Source organism: Cervus elaphus, chromosome 15, assembly GCF_910594005.1.
Source record: "Cervus elaphus chromosome 15, mCerEla1.1, whole genome shotgun sequence".
NCBI lineage: Eukaryota > Metazoa > Chordata > Mammalia > Artiodactyla > Cervidae > Cervus > Cervus elaphus.
In genome coordinates, this window is record NC_057829.1 from 93,601,090 (window position 1) to 93,628,161 (window position 27,072).

A 27,072-nucleotide genomic window follows, 5' to 3' on the forward strand; every position below is an offset into this window, starting at 1 on the left:
TACGAATAATGCTACTATGAATATTTGTGCACAAGTTTTTATGTGAACTTATCTTTAAAATATTCAAGTATTGCTGATTTGCAGTATTAGTTTCAGGTGTATCTGTTAGTCACTCAATGATGTCTGACTCTGTGATCCCACAGACTGTAGCCTGCCAGGCTCCTCTGTCATGGACTTCTCCAGGTAAGAATACTGGAGTGGGTAGCCATTCCCTTCTCCAGGGGATCTTTCAAACCCAGGGATCGAACCCAGGTCTCCTGCATTACAGGCAGATTCTTTATCATCTGAGGCTTCAGTTGTACAGCTGAGTTTCAGTATTTTTACAGATTATACTCCATTTAAATGATTACAAAGTAATGTCTATAATTCCCTGATTTGTACGATATTGCCTTCTTGCCTATCTTGGACATAACTTCATTTCTCTTTGATACACAGGATTTCTGGGTTATAGGGAACCACTGTGTGCTGTGCTTAGTCATGTCTGACTCTTTTAGACCCCATGGACTGTAGCCCACCAGGCTCCTCTGTCCGTGGGGATTCTCCAGGCAAGAATACTGGAGTGGGTAGCCATGCCCTCCTCCAGGGGATCTTCCCAACCCAGTGATCGTACCCAGGTCTCCCACATCGCAGGCAGATTCTTTACCATCTGAGCCACCAGGGAAGCCCTAGGGAACCTCTGTGTTTAACATTTGGAAGAACTGCCAGATTGTTGCCCAAAGTGGTTGCACTATTTTACCATTCTGACTGCAAAGTATGAGTGTTCCAGTTTCATTTTTATAACTTCTATTTCTTTGCTGGAATTTTTTTCATTTATCTAAAAAGAATTTGGAACTTATAATAGAAGCATCTTTATGATGACTGCTTGAAAGTCCTCAGATAATTTTGACGAGTATTGGCAGCTGATTGTCTTTTACCATCAGATGTGGTTTCCCTGGTTCTTCTCATGGTGAGTGATTTTCAGTTGTACCCCAGGCACATTGGTTGTGATGTCAGACACTCTTGATTCTGTTTAAATCTTCTATTTCAGCAGGTGGCCATTCTGTTTGGACTCAGTGTGTAGGTTCCAGTCTTCTTTTGTGGCCTCAGTTCCAATGATAGTTTAGGTCTCAGAGCCCTTGTAAAGCTGTCATGGCCTGTCTTGTTCTTCTGTGCTTTGGGACTCCTACTGTGTCCCTGCTGGTCCCCATGATGTCTGGGGTCACTGTGTCACCACCCATGATGGGGAGCTGAAGCCTGGGTGGAGGGCAGGGCTTGGCTGCTGCTGTGGCTGTGAGCCCATTGGACCACCTGCCTGTCTGCGGGGACTGAGTGCAGCTACCCTGTCAGCGTTTTCAGCAGAGGAGGAAACCCGAAGGCCGGGCCCCCTGCTCGGTCTGGTGATGCTCGGGGCCGCCAGCCATTGGCTGCTCTGCCCACAGATGGAGACGGAGCCACTGATATGCCCTGGAAAGGCCCTCGTGGCAGCATTGGTCCTGAGGGGCCGCTGATGGCCCTTCTTCTATGTGTTGCCCTGGACTGTGATCCCCGCGTTTGCACAGGCTGAGCCGCGGAGCTGGCTTGCAGCTGCAGGGCCATGAAGGTGGCTCTCTGGGTCTTGGACCTTGGCATCCTCCTCCTGAGGACCAGGGCCGCCCCCACTGGTAAGAGTTTCCTTCCTCCGCCCATGAAACCTTCTGGAGGCTCTGCTCCACAGAGGCTGAGGCCGTGGGGTATGACGGTCCCGTGTTGTCTGCTGTCTGCTGGGGTCTTGCTCAGCCCAAGTGGGGCCACGCCCTAGGGGAGAAGACATGTGGGGCTCCTGAGTGCAGACACCCAGAGATGCTGGTCCTTACGCTGACTGAGCAGGTTCCACCCGGGGTGAGCCAGAGCCCCTGGCCCCGCCACTCGGAGTCCAGGATGCAGGGCTGGCCAGAGTCCAGACGGAGTGAGGGACATGGCTGGTGTCTGGCCCCAGTGACCCAGACGGACAGGGGATGCTGATGGGTTCTGCAGGGAGCTGCCCCGTCTCCTTCCCTTGGGGCAGGCAGGTGGTGGGTGGGTGTAGGCAAGCTGGGGGCACCCGGCTGTGATGGTGAGTGTGGTTTGGTGCTGGGCCACGGAGGTGAGCCAGTCCCGGAGAGACGCCACATCAGGGTGGGGGGTGGGGGCTGCTGGGTCCAGAAGCCAAGAGCTAGGTCATGGCAGGAGCTGTGGACGGGTGTCCTGCTGGGAGAGAGCACAGAGAGGCTGGGTGAGAGGGCGCCGTGCAGTCTGCGTGCGGGTCTGCGCGAAGAGTGGTGGAGAGTGAATGCCGAGTACAGGCAGGGATGCGTGTGAGAGAAGTCTGGGCAGCTGTGTGTGGACGCATGTGAGTGTGTCTTGGGGCTGGGGAGGGGGTGAGGGTGGCCCTGTGAGGTGCCCTGGGAGCTGATGGGAGGAAAGGTCACTGGGCAGGTTGATCCAGGGTCCAGCAGGAGGTGACAGAAAGCCAGACAGAGGGACACGCTGGGTGGGGTGGGGTCTGGGTGATGCTGGAGCGCGTGAAGGGTGGGGGGCTGGGTTCTGAAACGCAGTGAGGTTGGCTGGCGGGAGGGGTGATGGGTTGTGTTAAAAAGGCGCACACTGTGCACATGTATGTCCAGAGGAGCAGGGGTGGGTGTGAGGGGGCTTTGGGAGCGGGTGGGAGCGGTGGATGAAGGCCTGGAGGGTGGTGGGAGGAGTGTGCCTTCTTCTGTACTGAAGGCTGGGGGTCCCCCTCTCTCTCCTGCCCCACGAATCCGGGACAGGCCCTGGAGGTGGTCTGGCCCAAGCTGGGCATACTTGTCCCTGCGGAGGCTATCTGACCCCCCTGCATCAGCCCAGGGCTCGGTGGGATGATGGAGGGTCCAGGGGCCAAGATGAGGGGCTTCCGGGGCTGTGGTGTGGTGAGGACAGTCCAGGGTCCGAGACAAGGGGGGCTGTGCAGGAAAGACCGGGGTGCAGGGGCCTAGTGAGGAGTGCAACCCTGCTCCCGGTGGGACTGGAAGGTCAAGGGGCGGCTGAGACTCTTGGAGACCCAGGAGGCAGCCCCCAGGAAAGTGAGCTGGGGTACAGGGGGTGGGCAGTCAGAGATGTGGGGTGGGGGTGAGCAGGAAGATGAGGGGCTGCGGGGCTGCTGGGAAATGACCTTCGGCTGGAGGCTGGGATGGGTGATGGGAGGAGCCCGCCGTGCCAGGCAGAGGACAGGGGACTTCCATGCCTCGGGCCTGCGGTCACCCAGGATGTGGGGGCTCCGGCGGGCCAAGGAGGGCACTCAGGGCCCTTGCCCCACCACCTGTCTGGACGGCTCTGCGGTGCGGGACTTGGCTTTGCATGGAGGCCTCAGAGTCAGGCCTTGGCAGGGGCCCCAGGCACTATCGTCACCACCACCGACTCTCTGCTGTTGCCGGCCCTCACTGGCCCGTTCCATCTGCAGGTGGACCCGATGACCTGCGGTTGGCCTACCGGCCCAGTCCATGCGACGGGGTGGTGCTGGTCTGGCATGAAGGGGCCTGGGGACACGTGTGCAACTGGCAGTGGACGCTGAAGGAGGCGTCCGTGGTCTGCAGGCAGCTGGGCTGCGGCCGGGCTGTGGGCGCCCCCAAGTATGTCCCGCTGCCCAGAGAGGCGGTGCGGCCCTGGCTCCACAACGTGTCCTGCAGGGGAGACGAGGCCTCCCTCTGGGGGTGCAGCCTGGGGCCCTGGACGAAGAGCGAGTGCCCCTACGAGTGGGTGGTGGTGGCTCTGTGTTCCAGTAAGTCGTGGGCTGGGGTGTGGGGGGACGAGGGGTCCCAGGGCTCTCGGTGGGGGCCCCCAGAGCTATCTGAGACAGGCCGGCTCTCAGCTCTCCCTTCTTCCTGTGTCAGCAGGCCTCTGTGTTTTGCTTAAGAAATCCCTTCTTTACAAGGCAGCGGCAGTGTTCTGGGTGCCGGGGATGCAGCCATGAGTAAACAGTACGAAATTGGCTGCACAAAGCCTGCTGTCCAGGGAGAGACCGAGGGAGAATGCACAAGCAGGCAGAAGCGCAGTGAGGGGGTGGACATGGAGGCATCTTATCACCATCGCCAGCTCGAATGTTCTCCCTGGAGGTCTGTCTGGAGGGTCTAGGGCTGTGTCTGGCACTTCACGTCCTGTCTGAACTGACCCACAGGGTGGTTTGTGGGGCCCAGAGCAAAGCGAGAAGGCAGGTGTCTGTTGAAAAATCAACGAGGGTGTCCAGAGACTGTTGAGCCAGGAGGGCCTCTGAGCAGCCCCACGCTGACCCCTCAGCAAGGCACAGGGCTGGTCTGGCTCAGGCCGGGCCCTGCTGGGGACGGCTGTCATCAAGGCCTGAGGTCAGCAGAGCCTGCACTGTGCGCGACGCCCTTTATGCTTCACAGGTGGCACTTTCCGGGAGGTGCGGCTGGTGAAGGGCCGGAGCCCCTGTGCGGGGCTCCCTGAGATCAGGAATGTGAACGGGGTGGATCGTCTCTGTGGCCTGCACCGGGAGGAGGCCACGGTGTTCTGCCAGGAGCTGGGGTGCGGCCCTGCCCTGCAGGCCCCCCGTCAAGATGGCAGCGTTGCCAGGAAGTACATGACTTGTGTGGGCGATGAGCTGACCATCCGGAATTGCAGACTGAACAACAAGTTCCGCAGTGGCTGCGACTTCCAGCGAGATGCCCAGGTGGTCTGCTCAGGTGAGGTGGACCCTCCATCCTGGCGTGGGGTGGGGTGGGGACAGCAGGGAGCTGGCCATGGGCTGGCCATCCCTCCATGCTCCAAGTGGGCTGCAGCAGAGTGCGCCCTGGGAGTGCCTGTCGCTGGCCCAGTCCTGCCTGAGGCCTGGGGTGCCAACGTGGGGGAGATGGCCCCTGTGCAGCCCACCTGTTGTGGCGAAGGCGAGAGCAGGCCGGGGAAGGTGAGTGAAGGCAGACAGGAAAGTCTCCTTGAGAACGGACTCTGTAGCTCTTCCTTGATTTGGACAGAGACCTAGAGGTGAGGGCACAGGATGGAGCCGGGGGCACGTACAGCCGTTGCCTCTGGAGTGCAGGGTGGCCCAGGAGAGGTGCGGGCCGGAAGCCGAGGGCGGGTGCAGTCCCGGCCGTGTGCCGCGTCTGTGCTGTGTTGACTGTGACCATCGTGGGTCTCACACAAGTCAGGGTCAGTAGTGGGAACAATCTGGTCTCTTAGATCCTGGTACATTCTGGGTGGAAATGAGGTAAAGTGTCCACTCTCCTTGGTGCCCTTGGGGGCATGCCCTCAGGGGGCCATTACCTAGCCTCTGAGACAAGGAGGGTCTTGATGCCACTGCCCCGGGCAGGCAGAGGTTGTGCAGCGTCTGTTGTGATGGGGACGGAGGGTCTCTGGCCATCAGTTCTCCCAGTGCTCAGCAGGCCCTGCTGCAGGCGGATGATCGCCTCTGGCAGGACTGCTCAGGGTCCACAGGGGGGCTCAGGGCTGACCTCTGAGCTGAGAAGCCCTGTACATGTCAGAACTGTCTCCTATCCAGGACACATGGAGGCCAGGCTGGTGGGTGGCGAGCACTCCTGTGCTGGGCGCCTGGAGGTGAGGCGGGGCCTGACCTGGGGCACCGTCTGCGACGCTGACCTGGACCTGGCCACTGCCCACGTGGTGTGCCGGGAGCTGCAGTGCGGCACGGCCGTGTCCACACCCAAGGGCGCCCACTTCGGCCAGGGCTCGGGGCTCGTGTGGACCGAGGCCTTCCGCTGTGTGGGCAATGAGTCCCTGCTGTTCCACTGCCCTCGGGGCCCGGGGCACCAGTGTGGGCACGGCCAGGATGCGGGGCTCAGGTGTTCAGGTGAGGCCACGAGGGGGGCTCCCAGGCTGGGCCCTGCCCGCTCCCTGCCAGCCTCCCTCTCAGGGTGCAGCTGGCCCAGCTCCAAGGGGCCTCCTTCCAGGAGGTGAGCCCATCCCCTTGAGGAAGTGCTGCTTCTGCGGGTTGCGGGCAGGCTTTGGGGATAGAGGGATGTGACCCCAAGGCCGGCACAGAGCCCTGTACACATGTATCCGCTGGGCATTGCCGCTGAGGCGGGTGGGGAGCTGGCAGAGAAGGGGACCCGGGAGCCCCGCCCTGGGTGTGAAAGGAAGAAAGAGCCGGGAGCGGGGCCCGTCGGGGGAGCGACGCCGACACCCCTTCCCCCTGCAGAGTTCCGGCTAGTCAACGGCAGCAGCGCCTGCGAGGGGCGCGTGGAGCTCCAGGTCCAGGGGGCCTGGGCGCCCCTCTGTGCCGCCCACTGGGACTTGGCAGACGCCACTGTCCTCTGCCACCAGCTCGACTGTGGGAATGCGGTGGCCACGCCCCCAGGGGGCCACTTTGGGGGCGGGGCCTCCGCCCTCTGGCCAGACAAGGTGCACTGCGTGGGGACAGAGTCCCACCTGTGGGACTGCCCCGTGAGCACCCTGGGGGCGCCCGCGTGTGGCCCCGGCCATGCAGCCGCCGCCGTCTGCTCAGGTGGGTCAGCGCGAGCGCGGCCGGAGGGGAGGCCGGGAGCGGACAGGGCTGCGCTGGGAGGCGGCGTCCTCGGCCCGGGACAGGCCGGGTGCCACCCGCCGGCCCCCGCCGCCCTGCAGTGTCCTCCTCCCCCCGGCCCCCGCTCCCAGGTCTCCCCGACGCCCTGCGGCTGAGGGACGGACAGAGCCGCTGCGATGGCCGCGTGGAGGTGTCCCTGGACGGGGTGTGGGGCCGCGTCCTGGACGAGGCCTGGGACCTGCGCGGCGCAGCCGTCGTCTGCAGGCAGCTGGGCTGCGGCGCGGCGGAGCGAGCTTACGAGGCGGCGGCGCCCGCGCGCGGGACGGTGCCCCTGGGGCTCAGCCGCGTGCGCTGTGCAGGCACCGAGCCCCGCCTGACGCGGTGCAGCGTGTCCGCGGCCCCGCTGGTGTCCGCGGGGGTGTCGCGGGACGCGGGCGTCGTGTGCTCCGGTGAGTGCAGGCCCAGCCCCCAGGACCCCCTCCCGGGGGTCCCAGCGCCCTGACTTGGCCTCTCCGTCTGCAGGGAGCCTCCAGGTGCGCCTGGCCGCGGGGCCGGGCCGCTGTGCGGGGCGCGTGGAGCTGCTCCACGCGGGCGAGTGGGGCACCGTGTGTGACGACAGCTGGGACCTGCGGGACGCCCAGGTGGTCTGCCGGCAGCTGGGCTGCGGGCACGCGCTCAGCGCCCCGGGGGCCGCGCACTTCGGGGCCGGGGCCGGGCGCATCTGGATGGACGAGCTGGCCTGTGAGGGCCACGAGGCCGCGCTGTGGCGGTGCCCGTCGGGAGGCTGGGGCCGACACGACTGCGGCCACAAGGAGGATGCCGGTGTCCTCTGCTCAGGTGGGTGCTGAGACCCAAGTGCCCTCCCAGGGCCGCTGGGTCTCCAGGGGTCTCGCGGTGTTCGTGCGTAAGGTAATGGCCAGTGCTTTTCTGGGATTGCACTGAAACGTCCAGGGCTGTTCCCCCGCTGGTTTGAAGAACTCTGCACTTGACTCCTCAGTGCCCTCCTGCTGCAGTGATGCTGAGCGACTGACGCCCCCTTCTTTGCCCTGTGGGCCAGCGGGGATGGGGCTGGAGTGGGAGGTGCCCTGCGGTGGGCAGAGTGAGCTCACCTTGCTCCTGCTCTTGGAGTAGCACTGGGGGCCTTTCTCCGCAGCTGCTGGAAGCCCATCTCACATTTGGACTTGGGGCTTCCCTGTGTTAGATTCTTGATTTTGATCCACATTTCAGTGTGCTGGACCGGTTCTTTCCAGAGTATTGTTGAGGCATGGTAGGAAGATTGCTTGCTTTTAGCTCATACATCTCTGAGGCTTTTTGTGTGCATCTTGTGTGGGTGCGATTATTCTCAGTGATGGGGTTTTGTCACACGCTGGAGGCATCTGTGCTTCCTTCCTCCTCCAGGGTCTCTGGGAAACCCTTTGAGAGGGGGTGGGCATCCCCGCGTGGGCTCTTGGCCTCTTCTGATGGATTTTGGTTCCTATTCTTGCTTTAGGAACGTTTTCTGTAACTTTCTTGGATGTCTTAGATGACTGCTTCTACTTAAGTCATTGCATTTCTTTTCAAGTAGCAGGCGCATTGTTCTGGCTCCCCCAACCTTGTCACTCATCTGGTGGGGGTGGGGTCTCTGCTCCCTCCTCCTGCTTCCTGGGAGAGGGTCTCTAGGTGCTGTCCACTTCACACTTCGCTCTGCTGGCACTCTGGTCTGTCCTTGGATGTAGGTTTCACTCCCACTGTTTTCAGCTTGAAGCTCTTCCTTCCTCCGTGCTCTGGGCTCCTCAGGCAGTTGCTGGTGCTCGCTGGCGGACAGGCCTCTGTAGGGGACCTGGCTGTTGGCAGGGGTGGGGACTCTGCTGTCCCGATTAGCCTGGCAGCAGTGGTGTTCCGAGGGGAGATCAGAGGCAGGCAGGTGCTATGAGGCCCAGGCGCGGAGCGGGCACCGGTCACTCTTGCCCCGTGCATTTGGTTGGTGGAAGGTCAGAGGTCAGCCCAGATCCAGGGCTGGGAGTAGACTCGCTGAGGGGGCAGGGACAGGCGGGGGTCTGAGTGGCCGCTTTTACTCTATCACAGATGCAATTCCTGCCATTTATTTTCTAAGCCTATTTTACTTAGTTAAGATCCTGTCAGATGCAATTCATGTCTCAATTCTTCAATTTATCCCCATGTATGTATTTTGATGTTTTCTGATTATGGGCCCTTTTGACTTATTTTTAGAGGGTTGTGTCCTACTCCACTGTGTGGTCATGTCATAGTCGGCTTAACATACTCCTTGTTCCTGGACCTTCACCACTCCAGGGTAACAAGACACGACTTGGGTGCTGACCAGCCAGGACCAATGACAGACTCGGAGATCGGGCTAATTCCTTTTTTGTTGTTGAATTTTTACAGTCACTGCCAAATTGATCATGTTGTTTAAAAGGGTTATTCTGTATCTGAGTGACTTCCAGGGACAGATTTCTACAGTCAGTTGAGTTACTAGGGATCGCAGCATTGGAGCTGGGGCTTAAATTGGCTCCCTGTGGGCCGCTGCTCCCCTCTCGGGTGGGGATGGACGGGGATGTGGGTGGTGTGAGCTGGATGCCGGACGCCCTCGCTTGGCTCGGGTCTCGGTGCTGGGGGCCCCTGGTTTCGGCCTCCTCCTCCAGAGCCCCTGACCCGAGGGGCTTGTCTTCCAGAGGCAGTGGCCCTGAGGCTGCGCGGTGGCGCCGGGCCCTGTGCCGGGTGGTTGGACGTGTTCCACAACGGAACGTGGGGGGCCGTGTGCAGTAACGCCCTGAAGGACGCCTCCTTGTCCATCATCTGCCAGCAGCTGGGCTGCGGGGAGCAGGGCTGGCTGGAGAACAGGCCGGGGCACAGCAGCCTGGGCACCTCCTGGGTGGACAACATCCAGTGCCGCCGGCTGCGGAACTCCACGCTGTGGCAGTGCCCCTCAGCCCCCTGGCACCCGCGCTCTTGCACCCGTGGAGAGGAAGTCTGGATCACCTGTGCAGGTAGGCCCTGCCACCTGCTGCCAGTGGGCAGACTCTGGGGGCCCTCGAGGCAGCTTCAGTGTCCTGACAGGTCATCCACAGGGGCTGCCGTTCACCGATGGCTGGGGGTGGTGGGGTCTCTGGGCTCCACAGGTTCCGTTCTGAAGCGTCTCTGAGCATTTATGCTGGGTGAACCGCTATTTGAATCCAACAGGATCATCAGGGACAACGACGCAGGATTCCGGGGAGGCCCTCAATTGCTCCTTGATGGGCAGCTGCCCAGGTACCCCCCCACCGCCCCTCCCCCGCCCCCCACCAATCCCCTCCCCATCCGGGTCCTGCCCCGCGGTGACCACAGACCCCTCTTGCAGAGGAGGGCGAGCTGCGCGTGCGCGGGGGTGAGGACCGCTGCTCGGGCCGCGTGGAGCTCTGGCACGCGGGCTCCTGGGGCACCGTGTGTGATGACTCCTGGGACCTGGCGGACGCCGAGGTCGTGTGCCGGCAGCTGGGGTGCGGCCGGGCTGTGGGCGCCCTGGCGGGGGCCGCCTTCGGACCAGGCTCGGGGCCCGTGTGGCTGGATGAGGTGGGGTGCCGGGGCAGCGAGGCCTCCCTGTGGGGCTGCCCGGCGGAGCCGTGGGGCCGCGGAGACTGCGGGCACAAGGAGGACGCGGGCGTGCGCTGCGCGGGTGAGTGGTCCGGGGGGGCTCCGTCCGTGCTCTCCATGCTGTGAGGGGTCCAGGCGGGGCTCTGTCTGCCCCTCTATGTGGTGAGCGGTCCTGGCGAGGCTCCGTCTGTGCCCTCCATGGGGTGAGGGGTCCAGGTGGGGCTCCGTCGGTGCCCTTCATGGGGTGAGCGATCCAGGCGGGGCTCCGTCGGTGCCCTCCATGGGGTGAGCGATCCAGGCGGGGCTCCGTTTGCCCCTCCATTGGGTGGGTGGGTAGGTGAGGCCTTCCTAGGGCCTGGGGATGGGGCGCCCGGTGGGTTCCTTTGGCGCCCCCTCAGCCCTGGTGCTGCAGAGTCCAGCCCTGAGGCTGCTCTGAGCTGGTCCCTTGGATGCTGGGGTGGAGGCTATCTCCATGAGCTGTTTCAGCCTGAGGGGGCTGCAGTGCTGCTCCGGTGGATTGGCTGGCCACAGCCCAGGCTCCCACTTGGATCCCACCCACTTTTCCTGCAGGTGACAGAGAGGCCGTCACCCTACATTCGGCATCAGGTAGGTGAGCGCTTCCTCAGGCCTCAGTTCTGGCCCTCCTGCTTCAACCCACCCGGAGGGGCCCTGCATGGAGCCCTGCCCCACACAGAGGGGCCCTATAGGGACTCTGCCCCACCCACAGGTGTCCTGGAGGAACTCTGCCCCACCCATAGGGGTCCTGGAGGGACTCTGCCCCACCCACAGGGGTCCTGGAGGGACTCTGCCCCACCCACAGGGGTCCTGGAGAGACTCTGCCCCACCCACAGGGGTCCTGGAGGGACTCTGCCCCACCCAGAGGGGTCCTGGAGGGACTCTGCCCCCACAGGGGTCCTGGAGGGACTCTGCCCCACCCACAGGGGCCCTGTAGGGACTCTGCCCCCACAGGGGCCCTGGAGGGACTCTGCCCCACCCAGAGGGGTCCTGGAGGGACTCTACCCCACCCACAGGGGTCCTGGAGGGACTCTGCCCCACCCACAGGGGTCCTGGAGGGACACTGCCCCACACACAGGGGTCCTGGAAGGACTCTGCCCCACCCTGGGGGGCTCTTCCCCACCCTGAGAGGCCCTGTAGAGGCTCTGCCTCAGAGGTTCTGTGGACTCTCCTGCATCTACCTGGCTGCTGGGTGGAGGTCAGGATCCCAGGACCGCCGTGCTGGATGTCTCTACAGGTGCCCTGGGCCAGGCAGGCAGAGCGCGCAGGGAGGGTCAGCCAGCCACCGCCCTGCTGGGCCACCTGCTGGGCATCTCCTCTGGGCCTTTCTCTTGCCAACTGTGGGGTTCAGTTCCGGTACACTGTGTCCTCTTAGACACCGAGTCTGAGTCCAAAGCCGTCAGGACGCTAAGAGCTACCCTCCTGGCCCCTCCCTCCTGGCCCCCCTCCCGGATTTAGTGCTGTGACCTCGGGGCCAGCTGGGACAGAAGCACAAGGCCCACCTCTCCTCTGGGTGCCCCCCCCCCCAGGGGCTCCGGTGGTCCAGGCCGAGGGTCACAATGCCCCAGGAGGAGCAGGCACACGGGCGAGACCCTCCTCTCCCTGTCTTCCCAGGCAGCCCTCTGGTCCTGGCGCCTGCCCTGGAGGCTGGGACTCTGCCCATGACCCTCGGCCTGGCCCTCGGCCCCCTGCTGCTCATCATCTCCCTGGTCCTGGGGTCTTGGTGGTTCCGGGCCAGAGGTGCCTGCAGGGGTAGGTGGGCGTGGTGGGTGGGGTTGACCGTGGTCCCTGGGGGTGGGAAGGCTGGGGGGGGGGTGCTTTGAGACCCTAGCCCATCGCAGCTTCTGTCTGTCCCTGCCGCTCCACCACAGCCTATGGCAACTTCCTGCGAAGTAAATCCATGAGTTATTGGTGACTGGAGATGCTGGGCCCTGCCCCACTTCTGAGAGGGGCCAGATGGGGGAATCCACAGTCCCAGGGCTGCCTGGGTGGGACAGAGGGCTCCAAGGGTATCTGGACCCCTCTGTCCTCCATGCAGCTGGGGACAGCTCCCACATGCTGTGCCTGGGGAAGCGTGTGGCCGCTGCTGTCCGTGGGGAACTGCAGCAGAGGAGCCCAGGGTCCAGAGGGTCCTGGGACGTGTGGCCACCCCGCAGGCGCCCCGTGGGCGGGCTTAACTGCTGGGAGTGTCTCAGCTAAAGGGCTCTGGTGTGACCCCTGCAGGTTCTGGAATGCTGGGGAGCCTGCCCTCAGAAGGTGTTTATGAGGACATTGGAGCTGCCCCCGCCGGGGAGAAAGACGAGGCTGCTGGAGCGTCCGGGGCCGCGGTGCCGGAGGAGGAGTATGACGACGTGGCGGAGCCCGAGCCCGAGCCCGAGCCCGAGCCCGAGGAGGGCGACGCGGAGGAGGGCGACGCGGAGGGCGACGCGGAGGGCGACGCGGAGGAGGGCGCCCCCCTGAGTCCCACGGGTGTGCAGCTCTGCGCCGTGGCGTCCATGGTGCTCTTCCTGCTCTACTGCTGCTTCGCCCGGGGCTCCGCTCCGGCCCACCCCTACATCTAAAGGCCCGAGAACGCCTCCGTGTGTGCGTGACTCACTCCCGCCACAGGCTTGGTGCTGGGGCACTTGCTTCTCCCTTCCAAGTTGTCCCTTGGACTAGAATCTTCTCAGGGATAGACTCGGAGTTTAGGAAGGGGCCTGGGCTTCTCTTTGGGTTTCTTCTCGAGCGGCAGCCGCTGTAGGGGCTGAGCACGCGGTGGGAGGAGGCGCGCCAGCAGCAGCCCGGCCCCTGCCCCGTCCTTGTCTCGCCCTCTGGCCTCACGGTGAGCAGGAAGCCAGGGCCCGGGAGTCCTGGGTCTGTGAGGAGTTGCTGAGGGTCCCCAACGGGTGTCTTTCTCTTTCAGTGCAGGCGGGGCTCTTCATAGCCCGGGCCTCCTCACACCTCAGGCTGGGAAGGAAGACCCCAGTGGCCTCTGCCCTGGGACGTGCTGACCACGAGCCGGCTGCAGGGGACATCAGTGAGACCAGGGCAGGGGAGAGGCCAGTGTGCCTGGGGCTTTCATCCTCTTTGTTTCTTAAAGAGTTTTATTAAATGTCTCATCCATAATTCATCTCAGACATTCCTCAGATGCCCACCACGGCCTGGGGTCTGTTTCTGGCCCCCTGTCTGCCTCGCCCTGGTCTGGGGTGGGCCCCGAGGGTCTTTAGCTGTCATGGACTCTTGTCCTCACGGGTCTCCTGAGTTGTGTGTGTGTGCGTGGTCCCTGATGAACCAGCTCCGGCCACCCCTCCTTTCATCTGCGGACGTGCTTGACCTGGCTCAGGTGTTGTGCCACGGTCCCCAGTGTTCACGCATGTCCAGCCCTGATGCCCCCACCAAGCCCCTTGTGACCACAGCTCCCTGACGACACCCTCTTTGGGAAGCTAGTTGCCCTGTATCTTCTTCCTGTGTGGGTCTGGTATCAGTTTGCAAATGACCAGGCCCCCCTCCTCCATGTGTAGATCTTTCTGGACTCCCACCTCCTATCTCAGCACCCTGGGAAAGAGCAGGCTTACTTCTCCTGTGATCCCTCCCCTACAGGGTCTGTCCAGCACTGCTGTTGATTACCACCTACCTTCCATGTTTAACTTCAGGGTCTGGCCAGCCTGCAGTGACCACCACTGGCCCTGGACTCTTGGAGGGTCTTTGTCTGCTGCCTCCCACCTCCCGGCCCTTCCCCTGTGCCCCACCCTTGGACTGCAAGAGAGAGGCTGCTGTGGTCTCAGGGACCACGCTGCTGGAGGACGTGAACATGAAGGTTTCCCTTGGATGGGAGCCCTGATGAGGAAGATGATCAGGCTAATGTCCAGAGGGACTGGGCAGGGCCTCGGGCGCAGTGAGGAGGGCAAGTCACCAGGTCCCGGGGCAGCTCCTCACAGAGCTTTGGGGGACACACAGGGGCTTCCTGGCCCACCTTGCACCCCTGTGCATGTTCGAGGCCTGCCTGCTGGCCCAGAGTTGGCCAGCCTGGCTTACTGGCGTGCACTGGACATCTGTGGGGGGGCCTGGGAGTGGTAGCAGGGGTGCAGGGGGAGAAGGTCCCTGGGTTGGAGGAACGTGAGCTGGCAGGAAGTGGGGTGAGGCCCGAACAGAGTAAGGGTGCCAGCCCAGCAGTCAGAGCGGGTGGGGACTTCGGGAAGGATGCACCTGCCCTTCCCTGCATGCCTCTCCCTTCTCCTGCCCCCAGCATTCTGGTTACACTGCCTTCAGAGCGGAGTGTGAGCTCGTCCCCGCGGGCTCCCAGCCCCCTCAGTCCACCTGGGGGTGCTGATTAGGCACCCTGTGAGTAGAGCCCCCTGGGGACCCCATTGAGGCTGCTGCTGGTCCGCGCACCCCTGAGGTCCGAGCTGGGGTGCGGCTCGGTGCTCAGTGCAGGCTGCGGTTTGGGAGGCGCTGGGGCTGCTGCACAGAGGGTCCTGGCTGACGGGCCCTTGACTTCTCTAGAAACCTCTTGTCTTCTCCACATCATCTGACAACCCGGGCTGCTCTTTGTAAAATTGGTTCTCTGGCAAATCTTTTGGAAAGTAACCTTTATCGATCTTATTCTGCTTAGAAGATAATGCACATTCAAAAACTCATGTAAGCAAGAGAGAAAATGAAAAACATGTATTCTATCACTCAGAAAAAAATGCCTCAGCATCCTGGCTCATATCCACTGAGAACTTTTCTTTTCGAAGATGCAAAGCCCTGAGCATGATGGCCAGCAGCACGCGGCACCCGCTCCCTGTCCCCATGCGTCTCCCACTAGAAGGTGCAGCCTGGCCTGCTCTGCGTGCTCAGTGGCTGCTGCTGTCTCATTCACTCGCTTGCTGTCATAGCTTTGGCTGCTTCCCAAGGACACCACCCTCTGAGAGTCATGTGTTTAAGGGGTTGGTTCATGACACGCCGGAGCGTGGATTCATTCTGCAGCATACCTCTGTGTGTAGGCAGAAAGGCGTGCCTCCTACCGAGCCTGGCCCCTGGCTCCAGCCTGGCCTCCACGGGGTCCCAGCTCTGTAGGAGGCCAAGCCTGGGTCTCACCAGAGGTGGCTCCACTTCACGTGTCCGGCCGGCGGATGGGCTGGGGAGGCGGGGTGTGGCTCGTGGGCTGACTCAGACTGGCTCCCATCAGCGGGAGGCCACCTCCTGCACCCAAGGACCACAGGCTGTCCTGTGCTTGGGCGGCTTCAGGGGCAGAGGGGCCAGGCTGATGCTGTTCCCTCTGCGGCTGTGACCCTCCCTCCCGGGGAGGGTGCCCTGTGGGCCCTGGGCTGGGAGGATGCCCCATGGGGGCCCACTGGGGGTGCTGGCTCAGCCTGGCCCAGCCACCTGACGGGAAGTGACCACAGGCATGTCAAAGGCGGGGCCCCAACTCCAGAGATGCCACCGAACATGGTCCGTGAATGTTCATTTGTGTTAACCTTTTACTTTGTTAATGTCGTTGTTGCCATCAAAATAAAGCATGAGAAAACTTGGGAAAGTTGAAATTAAGGGCACAAATTTGGAATGGAAGAGGAAATTAGATTTTTAAGTTTTGAAAATCCTGGACAAGAAGCACCTTTCTGCCATCCACGAAGTTCCCATGTTCTTGTCTGGAAGGCCTAGCCATCGAGTCCCTGTCTCTGCTGCAGGGCGGGCCCCCAGCCAGGGCCTGGTGAGCAGCGACCGCTGGGCGGGAGGGCGGGAAGCATGGGTGTCTGCAGGTGGCGACGCCCCCACCTCCGCAGCGGCCAAGGGAGAGAGGCCTCGCTCCCTGCTCCAGGGCAGGCGGTGCATGGGCCTCGCTTGGGGCTGCGCGCTGGGGCCGTGGGGCCGTGGGGCCATGGGGGCTGCCCGTGTGGATGCGTGAGCACCGCGCGGCCCAGGTGGGACCCGCCCCTCTCCCCGCCACGCCCCACGCCCACCTGAGACAGCCCCCAGGGTAGAAGGCCAGGAGCCCTGGGCTGTGACCCTCCGCCTTCCCCTTGTTATGATGACCCTACGCAGGGCACCTTCTTGAGCCGTGTGTCTTCTCCGAAGGCCGGGTGGCACTTCCCCAGCTGCTTTTCATGCCCCAGCCCTTTCAGGGTTCAGGGGACTCTCACCTTCACGACCATCTGCTGCGCGGCGCTCCGACCCCACCCCCAGGCCAACCCCACCGCCTGGCCTGTGGCCGAGGGAGGCTCGCCTCTGGCCCTCTCCGCTCTGGCGAGGAGCCCACCGAAGCTCTGGAAGCCAGAGGGCAAGGGGCGCGTTCCTGCGGCGATGCCGGGCACCTGGCTGCGTAGCTTGATGCTCCTTCCGGCCGCCTCCCTCCCCGGGGTCCTGGGAGGGAGGGAAGGGCCTTTCTGCCCCAGTGCCCTGATTCCTGCACGCGGAGAGATGCCCTCATGGCGGCAGGGCTCAGGTGAGGAAGGCGGGCTTCTGTGCTGCTGTGTGCAATGGGACGCTGGCCACCCAGGGACTGAGCGGTGGGCAGCCCTGTGCTGGGACCTTTGAGAGCGTGGGCGGGACACCTGTCCTGAAGGGTGGCTTGCACGCAGTGGAGGCAGGTGTCCTGCAGAAGGCTGGGGTGCCGCTCTGCGCTCCAGGCATCCAGACCCCGCCTCTTTGGGATCCCTGAGGGCTGAGTGCCTAAGGTCATGAACTGTAAGGAAACAGAGTCCTGCATCTTCTGCCACAGGTTCAATCTGAACTTCCTGGACCTGTGCAAGCTGCCTACAGACTCCCAGTTGCTGTATTCAGGTAGGGAGTTTAGTTCAGTTACTCAGTCATGTCTGACTCTTTGCAACCCCATGGACTGCAGCACGCCAGGCCTCCCCGTCCATCGCCAACTCCCGGAGTTTACTCAAACTCATGTCCACTGAGTCAGTGATGCCATCCAACCACCTCATCTTCTGTCATCCCCTTCTCTTCCTGCCTTCAATCTTTCCCAGCATCAGGGTCTTTTCAAATGAGTCAGTTCTTCGCATCAGGTGGCCAAAGTATTGGAGTTTCAGCTTCAGCACCAGTCCTTCCAATGAATATTCAGGATTGATTTCCTTTAGGGTGGACTGGTTGGATCTCCTTCCAGTCCAAGGGACTCTCAAGAGTCTCCTCCAACACCATAGTTCAAAAGCATCAATTCTTCAGCGCTCAGCTTTCTTTATAGCCCAACTCTCATATCCATACATGACTACTGGAAAACCCATAGCCTTGACTAGATGGACCTTTGTTGGCAAAATAATGTCTCTGCTTTTTAATATGCTATCTAGGTTGGTCATAACTTTTCTTCCAAGGAGTAAGCATCTTTTAATTTCATGGCTGCAGTCACCATCTGCAGTGATTTTGGAGCCCCCCAAAATAAAGTCAGCCACTGTTTCCCCATCTATTTGCCATGATGGGGAAGTGATGGGAACCATGGGTCCCCATGGGACCAGATGCCATGATCTTAGTTTTCTGAATGTTGAGCTTTAAGCCAACTTTTTCACTTTGCTCTTTCACTTTCATCAAGAGGCTGTTTAGTTCCTCTTCACTTTCTGCCATAAGGGTGGTGTCATCTGCATATCTGAGGTTATTGATATTTCTCCCAGAAATCTTAATTCCAGCTTGTGCTTCTTTCAGCCCAGTGTTTCTCGTGATGTACTCTGCATATAAGTTAAATAAGCAGGGTGACAATATACAGCCTTGATGTACTCCTTTTCCTATTTGGAACCAGTCTATTGTCCATGTCTAGTTCTAACTGTTGCTTCCTGACCTGCATACAGGTTTCTCAAGAGGCAGTTCAGGTGGTCTGGTATTTCCATCTCTTGAAGAATTTTCCAAAGTTTGTGGTGATCTACACAGTCAAAGGTTTTGGCATAGTCAATAAAGCAGAAATAGATGATTTTCTGGAACTCTCTTGCTTTTTCGATGATCCAACAGATGTTGGCAATTTGATCTCTGGTTCAAACAGTCTCATTAACATAGCTTAAGAGAACGTTTGCATGAGTAAAACATACTGGTTTGTCAAGTCAGTTCTGAGTCTTAGGCAGAAAGACTTGAAGACAGAGCACATAGTTCATTGACATATTTGAAGACAAACATTTCCATAAGAAAAATGTATTGGTTACCTCAAGGTTTGAGAAAAGTTAAGTTCAGGTGGAACCAGGTGTTGTTTTGGCAACACAGAATTTTAAGAGAAACCTCTTTTTAAATTTGTATAGAGTAGAGGAAAAAAAAAAATCTAACACTAGTTTGTTTCCTCCTGCCACTTAAGAGAGAGAGAAAAAATGTCTGATGCTTGCAGCCTATTTCCTCCCTTTGGAGACTCCTGGTCTTCCTGCCTGTTACCCTCTCAACATCATTCAAGATGCTCCTATTCTTATTTTTCCTGTGCTTGATAAAATATTCTCAAGGAAATGTTAATATATTTCACTATGATTATATATTTTTCTTTTCCCTTATGTTTCTTCTGATTTTTGCTTTATGTATCTTTGTTGTTAAGGTACATAATGGTTTATGATGTCTATCTTCTTTGTGAATTTTATCTCTTATCATTAAAAATATTCATCTTTGTTTCATTTAAAATAAAGAAATAAATTTAAGAAAAAAGAAAAAACACATCAAAGACTTATTTAAAAGTTAAATCATAAAACTCTTAGGGAAAACATAGGAATAAACTTTCATGACCTTGACTTAATGGTTTCTTAGAAATGACACCCAAAGGATAAGCAACCAAGAAAAAAGGTGTATTGAGTTTCATCAAAATTAAAACCTTTTATGCATCAAAGGACAACATCAAGAAAGTGAAAAGGCAAACTTTGGAATAGAGGAAAATATCTGAAAATTATATTCTTAATAAGAGTCAAGTGTCCAGAAAATGTAAAGAACTATTATAACAAACACATCAGTGAAAAGATAACCCCATTCCAAGTTATGTGGAAGATCTGAATAGACATTTCTCCAAAGAAGATGCGCTGGTGGGCAGCAAGAACATGAAAATATGCTCAGCGTCATCAGCCAGAGAGGAAATGCAAGACCTCAGGGAGACGTCACTGCACATCCACTGGGGGACTGTCATAAAAGCACATCAAAATTGTAGCAGGAAAGAGGACCCCTTCCTGGGCCCGAAACTGGGCTCTTGTCTAACACTGGGAAATGAATTGTCCGAGGAGACACATGTGCTGACAAACAAGAGATTTTATTGGGAAGGGCGCCCGGGTGGAGAGCAGGAGGGTGAGGGAACACGGGAGAACTGCTCTGCCGCGTGGCTCCCAGTCTGGGGTTTTATGGTGATGGGATGATTTTCCGGGTGGTCTTTGGCCAATCATTTTAATTCGGAGTCTTTCCTGGTGGCGCACGCATTGCTCAGCCAAGATGGATGCTAGCGAGAGGGATTCTGGGAAGTGGATGGACACGCAGTGTCTTCTTTCGACCTTTCCCAAACTCTTTCGGTCTGTGGTGGCTTATTAGTTCCGTATTCCTTACCAGGATCTCCTGTCATAAAACAGCTCATGCAAATGGTTACTGTGATGCCTGGCCAGGGTGGGCGGTTTCAATCAGCGTGCTTCACCTAACAACTCCCCCCTGAGAGACTTCATACTCAAGATGCTTCTTGGGAATTGGGGTGGAGGTTTCTTTCTTCTGTAACTTCTTCCTGCTGTGCCTGGGCATAGGCTTGCCTAGCAGAGCAGAAGTCTCTCTCTACCTGATCTAAGTTGGGGTATTCCACATCTGAAATCAGCTCCCACCCTTGTAATAACAGCAATTTAGTTTGAAACTGTTGGCTCCTCTCAGAGATGAAATAGACAGGGGCCAAACAGGAGACCTAACAGGATGGTCATCACTGGTCCCCAGAAACAGGAGGTAACATTTGGGGTGAGGGCTGCAGGGTTTGTGACTTTAAAATTTTTTGATTGGCTGGTGGTGGAGCTATGCCCCAGGAATCTTGTGTTTAGTCTGAAGTTACCATCCTCCACCTGGGTGGGGGCTCCAGTTCAGTTCCAGAACTGAAAGACATTGTTATGCATATTTCTTTGAGTAGGAATGGGACCCCGTCTCAAGGCTGTACCACCGTTTGATTGTTTCGCCTCTGTTTCTGTATCCCCTCCCCTCCCTGATTAGCAATTGTTTGAATCCACCCTTTGGAACTCAGGGAAGGTCGAGGAAGCTGAATGAAGCCTATATCCTACAGATAAGAAATGGAGAACACACAGCAGATCTGTACTCCAGAGTCCCACAGAGTCCTGCTCCTGCTACTGCTAAGTCACGTCAGTCGTGTCCGACTCTGTGCAACCCCATAGATGGCAGCCCAACAGGCTCCTCTGTCCCTGAGATTCTCCAGGCAAGAATACTGGAGTGGGTTGCCATTTCCTTCTCCAATGCATCAAAGTGAAAAGTGAAAGTAAAGTCGCTCAGTCGTGTCCGACTCTTAGTGACCCCATGGACTGCAGTCTACCAGGCTCCTCCGTCCATGGGATTCTCCAGGCAAGAGTACTGGAGTGGGATGCCATTAGTTTTAATTTAGGGAACAGGGCAACTATGACTGTGATAACTTCCTGTCAAAATGGGGCAAAGGACTGCCTCAGCTTGGAGAATAGACACTGAATTGGAAGTATTCCTGAGTTCCAAGTCCTAGGTCTGAGCCTTGTATGATTAAAATCTCAATCCCTTGGTCTGCCATTTTGTTGTAACAGACCCAGTTAGTAGTAGCTGGAGGAGGGATAACTGGAATTTTAATAGACAAAATAAATCTCTTTCTTTTTAGACGAATAGGCCTGAAACCCAGTCTGGACCTGGCACTTCAGGGAGACTTTTAGCCAGGTAGCCAGCTGCCTAGTTTTATAAAAATTAAGGTATAAGTTACTAGCTTCCAGCAGACATTGTTTTGAGAATGGTGGCATCTAAGCCTGACACGACTCAGAAAACTCAAGTGTTTAGCAATACAAGGTCTAATCTGAAGTTACACCCATAGTAACACCTAGTTATTTCCCAGGGTGTCTGAACCGTAGCTACTGTGTTTTGACTTTTAATTGTAAAATATTCCTTAATAGCCAAAGCAGATGTCACCATTAATGACGTCAGTGTTTTTCTAGGTATGAGAAGATGCAAGAATTGGAACTCATAAAATCTTCTCCTGAAAAGATCTAACAATCTGAAGGCCTATTCTGCCAGCTTTTCTCAGAGCACAGAGTGCCTCATTCCTGATTTTCACCCTGAACTCCTTTCAGGGCCATTGAAAGTCAGCAGTTGCAGTGGCCATGATTTAATCTCTGTAGATGTAGATGGCAAGTTCAATCTTTAGTTGTCAGAGCCCCTTTTTGCTCATAAACTTGACCATGATTTTGAGGGGGCATTTCATGACCATTTTATCCCATGGTGCTGAGAATATCCATTCTCAGGTTTGGCAAAGATTTTGTTGACAGGCCACCCAATGTGCTGTTACTGGACTAGGCCACGAAACAGTATCCAAAATTATCTGGACCACCTGTCTTACTAGCCTCTTCATCCAGGAAAACATTCCCTCTTGTTGCTTCTTCCCATATCTAGAGTTACACTGTTACCATCATCGATCTCATGTGGAACTATATATTATCCTATCAGGGGCCTCAGTCACACATTTGGCAATGTAGGAAACAGCAATTTTGAAAAACAGGTGAAATACAAAGAACATAGCCAGCAGTATTAGTAAAGTCACAAGTAAGACTTAAGAGCTTCCATTAGATGTAGCCCAGTATATCCCAGGTTATCTGACTTAGTCTACTCTGTACGAATCTTTATCTCCTATGGAAATTATATATTGGCACTGTCTATAAAGCACACAGCTCAGTTTTCTAGTATTGCTAGACTGATTATCCTTAGTATGATTTAATTGTTTCCAACATAGAGGAGACTAAACTTAAATTACCATAGCCTGGTGTTATCTATATAAATCCATCCCATAATTGTGGGAGATTTTTCCTCCTTTGCTGAAACTTTGCTTGTTGATTGAGCTTGAGTAATAGAAGAATGCTCAAATTTATGGCCAGAGTCAGAGCAGGCATTATTAATTGGCCTGGTGAGGGGGTCCCATCTAGTAATATCACAGTGACCTGAATATGACTATAATTTTATTTTTTTTAAGTAAATTTTCTCAGGGCCAACCAGTTAGAGCCTTGTAGTAGAGAAATTTACTAAGGCAACCCAGAACTAGACACAGGTAAATTGGCCACAAACCCAACAATTGGATTGATTTCTAAAATTAGCATAGGATCAGGCCTATGATAGAAAAGCATTTGATTTATATGCAAAGGTCTAAGAAGTCAAGAAAACATTATAAATGATCATATGAATCAGGTCCAGCATCTTGGGCAAGCAGTCTATCTCTGATGTCTTCATCTTTTCATCCTGGTGTAGTGTAGTTTCTCCTGATAAAAAAGTCCTTCCATCCAAGTTGGAGAGTCCCTTAAATTATGTCTTTTTCCAGTCCTGGTTGCAGGTCATGGGGCATCTGATCTTCATCCAAAGATAGATTACTGAGATAAGCTTCAGAAGCAAACTCAGGGTGTTCTTTAAGAATTCAATTAAATTTTACATTAATATCACATAACAGCAAAGAACTATCTAAGAAATGAGTCTTACTACCTCCATTGGTAGACCTCCATTAACAAACTGGGATTTAACATTTATTGAAACATCTTTTTCTCCCTAAAATTACCCTCATTTTTATCAAATATAACCAAATTCAGGTTAGCTTGTTTGCAAAAGAAGTCTGTTCTCACTAATTTTGGTCTGATGATTTATATAACCATGATTGATCATAGACTTTTTATTTTGCTGAAACATTTATAGAATCTCAGACTGAACTTTTAAAATAAAACAGGGCTGGGAAACTCACACCAAAGGCTTATGACAGATTTTGCCTAAGAAATCTAGGTGAATTCTTCCCTCTTTAAGGTCTCAAAAATTCCTTGAGATTTTGTACCTGTTAGTGAGATAACCTTCCTAGCTCATTTGATAAACTTACTGAAAACCTAAGAGTTTCAAATTTCTGAAGGAGTCAGACAGAAAATATAATTGTTTTGTTTATAACATATAATTTTACCAAATTATTTTCATAATTAGTTTGAGAGAAAGGTTTTCCCTACTCCCAGAAAACGCAAGATTCAACCCTGTAATTTCTCAGAGGAAACCATAAAAGTTATGAGCATATTTGCTGGTTCATTCAGTCCTTTGTTAGCTTTTGTGAAGTCATCAGATTTTTCATTAGAATACCAAGACATATCAAAATGTTAAAAACTCTATATAATTTCATGGATATCTGTACTAATTTTACCATACATTATAACATGAGCAGATTTATTACTCATTTGATAATCTTTTTCATGTAATTTAACTAACCAAATAAACACAGTTTAATATCTCTCTTTGGGATGTTTCGGGGGCCCTCTGAAGCACCCCAAAGTTAGCTAGAGGTCAAAGGAACTTGAAAAGAATTCGATTTAGGAAGTTTTATTGAAAAGATCAATTAAAAGTGTTTAGAACATTTGGTCAGATTTAGTCAACGTTGATGGGTGTATCATTTAGCTTGTTGATATGTCACAATGGGCGCAAATACCAAGGCTCAAGGTCTAATGAAAGTCAGCTCCACCATCTTGGACCTAGTTGGCTCTAACCAGTTTTCTTATGGCTGTGTCATTCCTAACAAAATCCATTTATCTAACTAATTGTAATCCAATTTTAGAAAATCCTGATCATGAGTAACTCTTTTTAGTATTTTTTTCATACTTTTTTTTTTTTTTTTTTACTGAAAGCACACTTTCTGCTTTCCTTTAGCAACCAAGAGCTAACTTTTATATTAGCATTTTATAGATTGGTGAGCATAAATACCAGTGATAATTTCTAAAACCCTTGCTTTCTTAAAAGCATTTTAGTATGGCATCAAATATTATTCATTTATACTCCCAAATCTCTTTAGTTTCTCTGTAAAAGGAAATCAGTGTTTGGTAGTAAATGTTTCAAAATCTTATTTTATTTGGAAATGACCTAACTATTCAATAGACTTCCAACACAACCCTTAGAAATTCAAGTTATGCCAATCTGGAGAGACTATTTTAGACAGATATTCCTAAAGAATAATTATTCCTAATAGAGTTTATATAAAAGCTCATATCTCATTTACATTTTTTAGAAGTTTCTTCACTCGAGGTAATTTCCTTGTTGACAAACTTGTAACAGATGTAATATTTAACTTATATTAAACCTAGGTACAATGAAAATGTTCTACTTCATGTTAATTACTCTAAGACATGTCTATATTAGATAGGTCAACAAACAAACATTAATATCAGGTATTTAAAATGGAATATTTCCCAGTTCACATGAACCTGGAATTTATTGTTTAATTTAGGATTACTTGATTTGTAAGTGTTTACCTTTCTTTAGGCCAATTCAATAGAGCTCACTTACAAATTAACCTAAAAAATATTACCCAGAGACAAAGACATACCAAGACACATTTAGACAGACTCAGTGCAAGATTTAGCTTCATTTTCTAACTTTAGTCATGAATTAGATATTACAATATAAAATTTACTAGTTTATAAAAACAGTTGAAATAAAAAATTTTAAGGCTTTTTCCCTTTTCCCTCAGTCTCAGGTGTTAGAGAAGGTCTAGATAAGTGTTCCTGAGAGCCCTGGTCTCAAGGCACCGGGAAAGAAAATCAAGTTCTAACAAAATGGTGGCAGGTCTAAACCAAATGGTGGCCAGACAAAGCAAAATGGCCATCAAAAATCACAACACAAAACACAGAGTTAAAACACATACATATAAACCTGGCAGTCTTCATCAGACACTCCCTTAAATACAAGAATACAGTCTCTCAAAAAACCTTCTATAGAGACACAGACCTTCAGATGTCTTCAAAGATTTCAAAGGGAGGAAAGGAAGCCAGGTTGAAAGAAGAAGGGGAAGGAGGCGGGAAAGGGGGGCAAAAGACGTGGCCTTACAGACGTCTCCTGCCACCTGCAGATACCCAGGCATTACGGGACTTTTCCCTGAGCTTCCAGAGAAGGGAGGACTGGAACTTGGCCCTACCAGAAATCAGAACCAGAATTCGAGTTCTCTGCCAAGAGGAGGTGATCAGTCTCCAACCCTCAGCTCAGGCTGAGGCCCTTCCACCAGATTCCTGCGTCCAGGATCGGGGGACTAGAAAAACAGGGAAGGATGGGCAGGGTTAATGAGAGGAAAGAGAGAGGGAAGGGGAGAGGGTCAGTAAAGTCTCTTGTTCCTTACCGGTCGGGGCACTCTGGCCAGTTGTCCGTGTCAGGAGGAGACCAGGGACAAAAAGGTCCCAGTTGTGGCCACTGGGTCTGGTCCATTGGCAGGCAAGCTGGCCCCTGAGTACCCCAAGTGATCAGGATGTCAGTCTCAGTGAAGAAGAGTCCCCACCAGAGTCGTCATTTGTTGCAGGAAAGGGGACCCCTTCCTGGGCCCGAAACTGGGCTCTTGTCTAACACTGGGAAATGAATTGTCCGAGGAGACACATGTGCTGACAAACAAGAGATTTTATTGGGAAGGGCACCCGGGTGGAGAGCAGGAGGGTGAGGGAACACGGGAGAACTGCTCGCAGTCTGGGGTTTTATGGTGATGGGATGAGTTTCTGGGTGGTCTTTGGCCAATCATTCTAATTCGGAGTCTTTCCTGGTGGCGCACGCATCGCTCAGCCAAGATGGATGCTAGCGAGAGGGATTCTGGGGAGTGGACGGACACGCAGTGTCTCCTTTCGACCTTTCCCAAACTCTTCTGGTTTGTGGTGGCTTATTAGTTCTGTATTCCTTATCAGGATTTCCTGTCTTAAAACTCATGCAAATGGTTACTGTGGTGCCTGGCCAGGGTGGGCGGTTTCAATCAGCGTGCTTCCCCTAACAAAACCAGGGAGACTCCACTGCACACCCACTACGGGGGCTGTTGTAAAAGGCACGGACACTAACAAGTGTTAGTGAGGAGATGGAGAAATCAGAGCCCTCACACTCAGGAGCCAGACATGTTGAAGGTGGAAACAGACAGAACAGGTTCCACCTTGAAAGCAGGACTCTATCTTGGGCCGGACTGTGGACTTTGAGCTCTAGGTCCCGTATCTATGGAAACGACGTACCAACTGGAAAACCAGGCCCCCAGAAGGAAGAGCCCCAGGGCTCCTACCTATACTCTCCATCACCTAAAGTTCAGGTCAGTCCGACTCTTTGCGACCCATGAATCGCAGCACGCCAGGCCTCCCTGTCCATCACCAACTCCTGGAGTTTACTCAAACTCATGTCCATCGAGTTGGTGATGCCATCCAGCCATCTCATCCTCTGTCATCCCCTTCTCTTCCTGCCCCCAATCCCTCCCAGCATCAGGGTCTTTTCCAATGAGTCAACTCTTCACATGAGGTGGCCAAAGTATTGGAGTTTCAGCTTCAGCATCAGTCCTTCAAATGAACACCCAGGACTGATCTCCTTTAGGATGGACTGGTTGGATCTCCTTGCAGTCCAAGGGACTCTCAAGAGTCTTCTCCTAAAAGAATACCCTAATTATCTGTGTAACCGAATAGAATCATACATTCTATTATGCTTATTGGGGTATGACCACAGGCCTATTGTTAACTACCTAGGCTTAAGGCATATGAATCATGGGTTAACTTTGATTGTATCTTTCTTTTCCTTTGTTCAGACTAGTTTCAGGGAATTTGGGGAGGTGGGTTTGGGCACGTACACTTAGGGTATATAAGGTTTTCACAAAAACTGGTCAGTGTCCTTGGCTAAGCGTGTTAGGGGAAGCACACTGACTGAAACCACCCACCCTGGCCGGGCTCTCTAGTAACCATTTGCATGAGTTGTTTTGTGACAGGAGGTCCTGGTAAGGAATATGGAACTAATAAGCTACCACCAACCAGAAAAGTTTGGTAAAGGTCAAAAGGAGACACCACGTGTCCGTCCACTTCCCAGAATCCCTCTCGCCACCATCCATCTTGGCTGAGTGATGCATGCACCACCAGGAGGGACTCTGAGTCAGAATGATCACTCAGTCAAGATGGATGCTGGCGAGA

At 54.7% G+C, this 27,072-nt stretch overlaps 1 protein-coding gene across 1 annotated transcript in view; it reads left to right on the top strand.

Annotated features, from left to right (window-relative positions):
- The first annotated feature begins 1,523 nt into the window (after window positions 1-1,523).
- Window positions 1,524-27,072, top strand: part of LOC122708572 — a 48,409-nt gene continuing 22,860 nt past the window's right edge. The window contains 17 exon segments of the mRNA XM_043924780.1: window positions 1,524-1,640; window positions 3,434-3,751; window positions 4,377-4,673; window positions 5,486-5,794; window positions 6,143-6,448; window positions 6,598-6,915; window positions 6,989-7,303; window positions 9,136-9,450; window positions 9,644-9,712; window positions 9,801-10,115; window positions 10,604-10,639; window positions 11,663-11,800; window positions 12,272-12,517; window positions 12,951-13,128; window positions 14,764-14,837; window positions 15,697-15,910; window positions 16,132-16,451. Of these exon segments, the coding sequence (XP_043780715.1) occupies window positions 1,574-1,640; window positions 3,434-3,751; window positions 4,377-4,673; window positions 5,486-5,794; window positions 6,143-6,448; window positions 6,598-6,915; window positions 6,989-7,303; window positions 9,136-9,450; window positions 9,644-9,712; window positions 9,801-10,115; window positions 10,604-10,639; window positions 11,663-11,800; window positions 12,272-12,517; window positions 12,951-13,128; window positions 14,764-14,837; window positions 15,697-15,910; window positions 16,132-16,451 (3,835 nt within the window). The 5' untranslated portion in view covers window positions 1,524-1,573.